The sequence below is a fragment of the Priapulus caudatus genome, unplaced genomic scaffold (assembly GCF_000485595.1).
Source record: "Priapulus caudatus unplaced genomic scaffold, Priapulus_caudatus-5.0.1 Scaffold562, whole genome shotgun sequence".
Classification (NCBI taxonomy): domain Eukaryota; kingdom Metazoa; phylum Priapulida; class Priapulimorpha; order Priapulimorphida; family Priapulidae; genus Priapulus; species Priapulus caudatus.
The window spans coordinates 31015-31845 of record NW_014577623.1 but is presented as its reverse complement, the minus strand read 5'-3'; the positions used below and the strand labels follow the sequence as shown (position 1 = coordinate 31845).

Below are 831 nucleotides of genomic sequence, written 5' to 3'. Positions count from 1 at the left end.
CGCATACGTGCTATATACGTGCGCATACGTGCTATATACGTGCGCATACGTGCTATATACGTGCGCATACGTGCTATATACGTGCGCATACGTGCGCATACGTGCGCATACGTGCGCAGGAATGACAAGTCTTATTGTGGTTAAGTCGTCTTCATAGTCCAGTACTATTCGGACCGTAGTGTAATAGTCCATAGTCCCAAGACTTCTATTCACAGCACAAGATGACTCGCTTATGCAGTTAGCAATAAAGGTGAAAAATCAGTACCTATCATAATATAATCATCTATACTTTATCATCTGTACTATATCATCTATATTATTATCATACCTATCAGGTATACCAACCATAACTATCTGGTATACCAACCATACCTAGAGATACTGCTAACTCTTGGTCATATCTTGGTAGTAGTCACCTAGTGGGAAAAGTTCGATGTACTTCTACTCACGCGTGACGTTGCGTTTGTCCCAGATGGCGTACTACCGGCAGACGGGTCGTACGACTGCCACGTACGAGTCGTGTAGCACCTCGGCCTTCCGCAAGGGTCGCACGGAGACGGTCAGGTCGGCTACCATGGCAACGAAGGAGTGCTGCGAGGCGTTTGGCAGGAACCCGCGTCCGGGGGCGTCCGAGCTGCGAGGACTCATCGACAACTGCTCCAAGGTGCACAATCAACTGGTGAAGGAGGCAGCCATGGGTGAGTGCAGCTTGAGAGGGAGAGGAAGGGGGAGGCATGCAGCCATGGGTGCGGCAAGAGGGAGGCAGGAAGGTGAAGAAGGGGGGGCAGCCATGGGTGAGTGCAGCTTGAGAGGGAGAGGAAGGGGGAGGCA

At 51.0% G+C, this 831-nt stretch overlaps 1 protein-coding gene across 1 annotated transcript in view; it reads left to right on the top strand.

Moving 5' to 3' along the window:
• LOC106811672 (carnitine O-palmitoyltransferase 2, mitochondrial-like) overlaps window positions 1-831 on the top strand; it is a 30846-nt gene that overhangs the window by 25200 nt on the left and 4815 nt on the right. Inside the window, 1 exon segment of the mRNA XM_014815373.1 lies at window positions 473-698. Within this exon segment, the coding sequence (XP_014670859.1) occupies window positions 473-698 (226 nt within the window).